This window comes from Octodon degus, unplaced genomic scaffold (genome assembly GCF_000260255.1).
Source record: "Octodon degus isolate 3935 unplaced genomic scaffold, OctDeg1.0 scaffold00116, whole genome shotgun sequence".
NCBI classification, from domain to species: Eukaryota; Metazoa; Chordata; class Mammalia; order Rodentia; family Octodontidae; genus Octodon; species Octodon degus.
This window is the reverse complement of record NW_004524692.1, coordinates 5,259,454-5,261,246: the sequence shown is the minus strand read 5'-3', so window position 1 is coordinate 5,261,246 and position 1,793 is coordinate 5,259,454. Positions and strand designations below refer to the sequence as shown.

Below are 1,793 nucleotides of genomic sequence, written 5' to 3'. Positions count from 1 at the left end.
TTTTTGCCTATATTTTCTCCTCCTCCTCCTCCTCGTCCTCCTCCTCCTTGTCCTCCTTTTCTTCTTTCTCTCTCTCTCTCTCTCTCTCTCTCTCTCTCTCTCTCTCTCTGTCTCTGTCTCTGTCTCTGTCTCTGTCTCTCTGTCTGTCTGTCTGTCTGTCTGTCTCTCTCCCTCCTCCCTCTCTCCCCACAAAGTGCCTGATTCTTCACAGTTTCATCCAAGATGCACTGCATTTGGCCAATCTGTAAATGGCAGTTGCTCTTCCTTCCTTGAAGCCTGTGGCCAACAAAAAATCTGGACTGTGTTTCACTCTGATACTGAACACTCCCCACTCCTTCCCCAACCCCTTAGGTCCCTAAAACTTCTAGAAAAGCTCATAGATGCTCTGAAAATAATGTGGCACAAATCACTGCTTCCCCTTGTCACTGTGGTCACAGAGTCAGAGGCTGGAAAACCCCAACCTGCATGACTGAGGCCACACCAACCTGGCACTTGGCCTGTAGGCGTAAACTGGGCTCAGCAACCTTTTCCTTGGGCCTGGCGTGAACTTTGCCGCTTCTGTGGCAGTACAGTACGTCTTCTGGTCCAGTGGTGCTAGGGCTGATCTCTCTTGGTTTTGCCCACAGCCAATCTCTCTGATCCTGAGGAAGCTGTTAAATCTGAGGTGAGTGATCCCAGCCATCTCCTTGTCCTGTTGCCTCCTTTCTCCCCTGCTGTTGTCTTTCCCAAGATCTTCCCTTGTTTTTGCTTTCTCTAGGCTGAGAACACAATCACCTACTCACTTCTCAAGCACCCAGAGGCTCAGGAGGATGACTCAGAGCCTGATTATCAGAACCATATTTAATTTCCTTTATCTGGCCCCGGGACTTGGGGGAGAAAAATCAGCAAAGTGAGGACCTGCTGTCTCCTGGCCAGAGGTCCCCTTGGAGAGGTCGAGAGGATGCTGCAGGACCAAAGAGGGAGCGGGATTCTTCCAGAGTTCTGTCTATGAGTCCTGAAGTTCCTTGGTGTGACATCAACAGAAAATATAGCCTCTGATGGCTGGCTGGCTCTCTGCCTCAGCACTGCTCAACATGAAGACTATGACACAGCCCTGCAGCTTATGTAATTAATAAAATTAATGTTGCTAAGGAATTTTAACATGGGGCATGCTGTATTATGGGTAGCATAAGAAAAATTACATATGTATATATGACTTCAGAAATTATAAAATCAACTAACATATACCAACATATTAAAAAATGGTTGTTTTGGGGTGATAAGATTATCAGTGATTTTTATTCTCTTTGTTATTTTGCTATAAAGATCATGCACTCTATTTATAATAAAATATCATGAAAATAACATTCTGTTTACCTGTTCAGGGTTGTATTCATTGTCTTGTAGAATGAGTTCTCTGGGGGTCTCTTTCTCTTTGGTGATAAGAATCTGTGGAAGAAAGGGGACCCGCAGAGCTGTGTTTCTTTGGGGACTTGGCGCTTTGGGCTCAACTGGGAAGCCGAGTGGCTGAAGAAAAAGCCACAGATGACCCCCGAAAAAAGAGAGGAAGGCGTGTGTAGAGCTGCTTATTTCCACTCACCAGCATGTTTGTTTTAATTGTAGATATTTAAGGTGCTGTCAACACCTGACTTTGAGTCTCGACAGTGGCCACATACTCTTGTGCAACTAAGTGCAATGAGAGAGGCAGATGGGAGGTAGTGGAGGAGGAGCAACGATGGAGCCAAGGCCATAGATGCTACGCTTGTTCTTGCTATGAGCAAATTTCTAGCAGTAAATCAGAGTTCGTTCTTTCT

The 1,793-nt window shown here is 45.8% G+C and overlaps 1 protein-coding gene across 1 annotated transcript in view; it reads left to right on the top strand.

Annotated features, from left to right (window-relative positions):
* LOC101576272 (low affinity immunoglobulin gamma Fc region receptor II) overlaps positions 1-1,333 on the top strand; it is an 18,061-nt gene extending 16,728 nt beyond the window's left edge. The window contains exons 6-7 of the mRNA XM_012516642.2: positions 627-664; positions 758-1,333. Coding sequence (XP_012372096.2) covers positions 627-664; positions 758-844 — 125 coding nt within the window. The 3' untranslated portion in view covers positions 845-1,333. The remainder of the gene's footprint in view (positions 1-626; positions 665-757) is intronic.
* Positions 1,334-1,793: the final 460 nt, after the last annotated feature.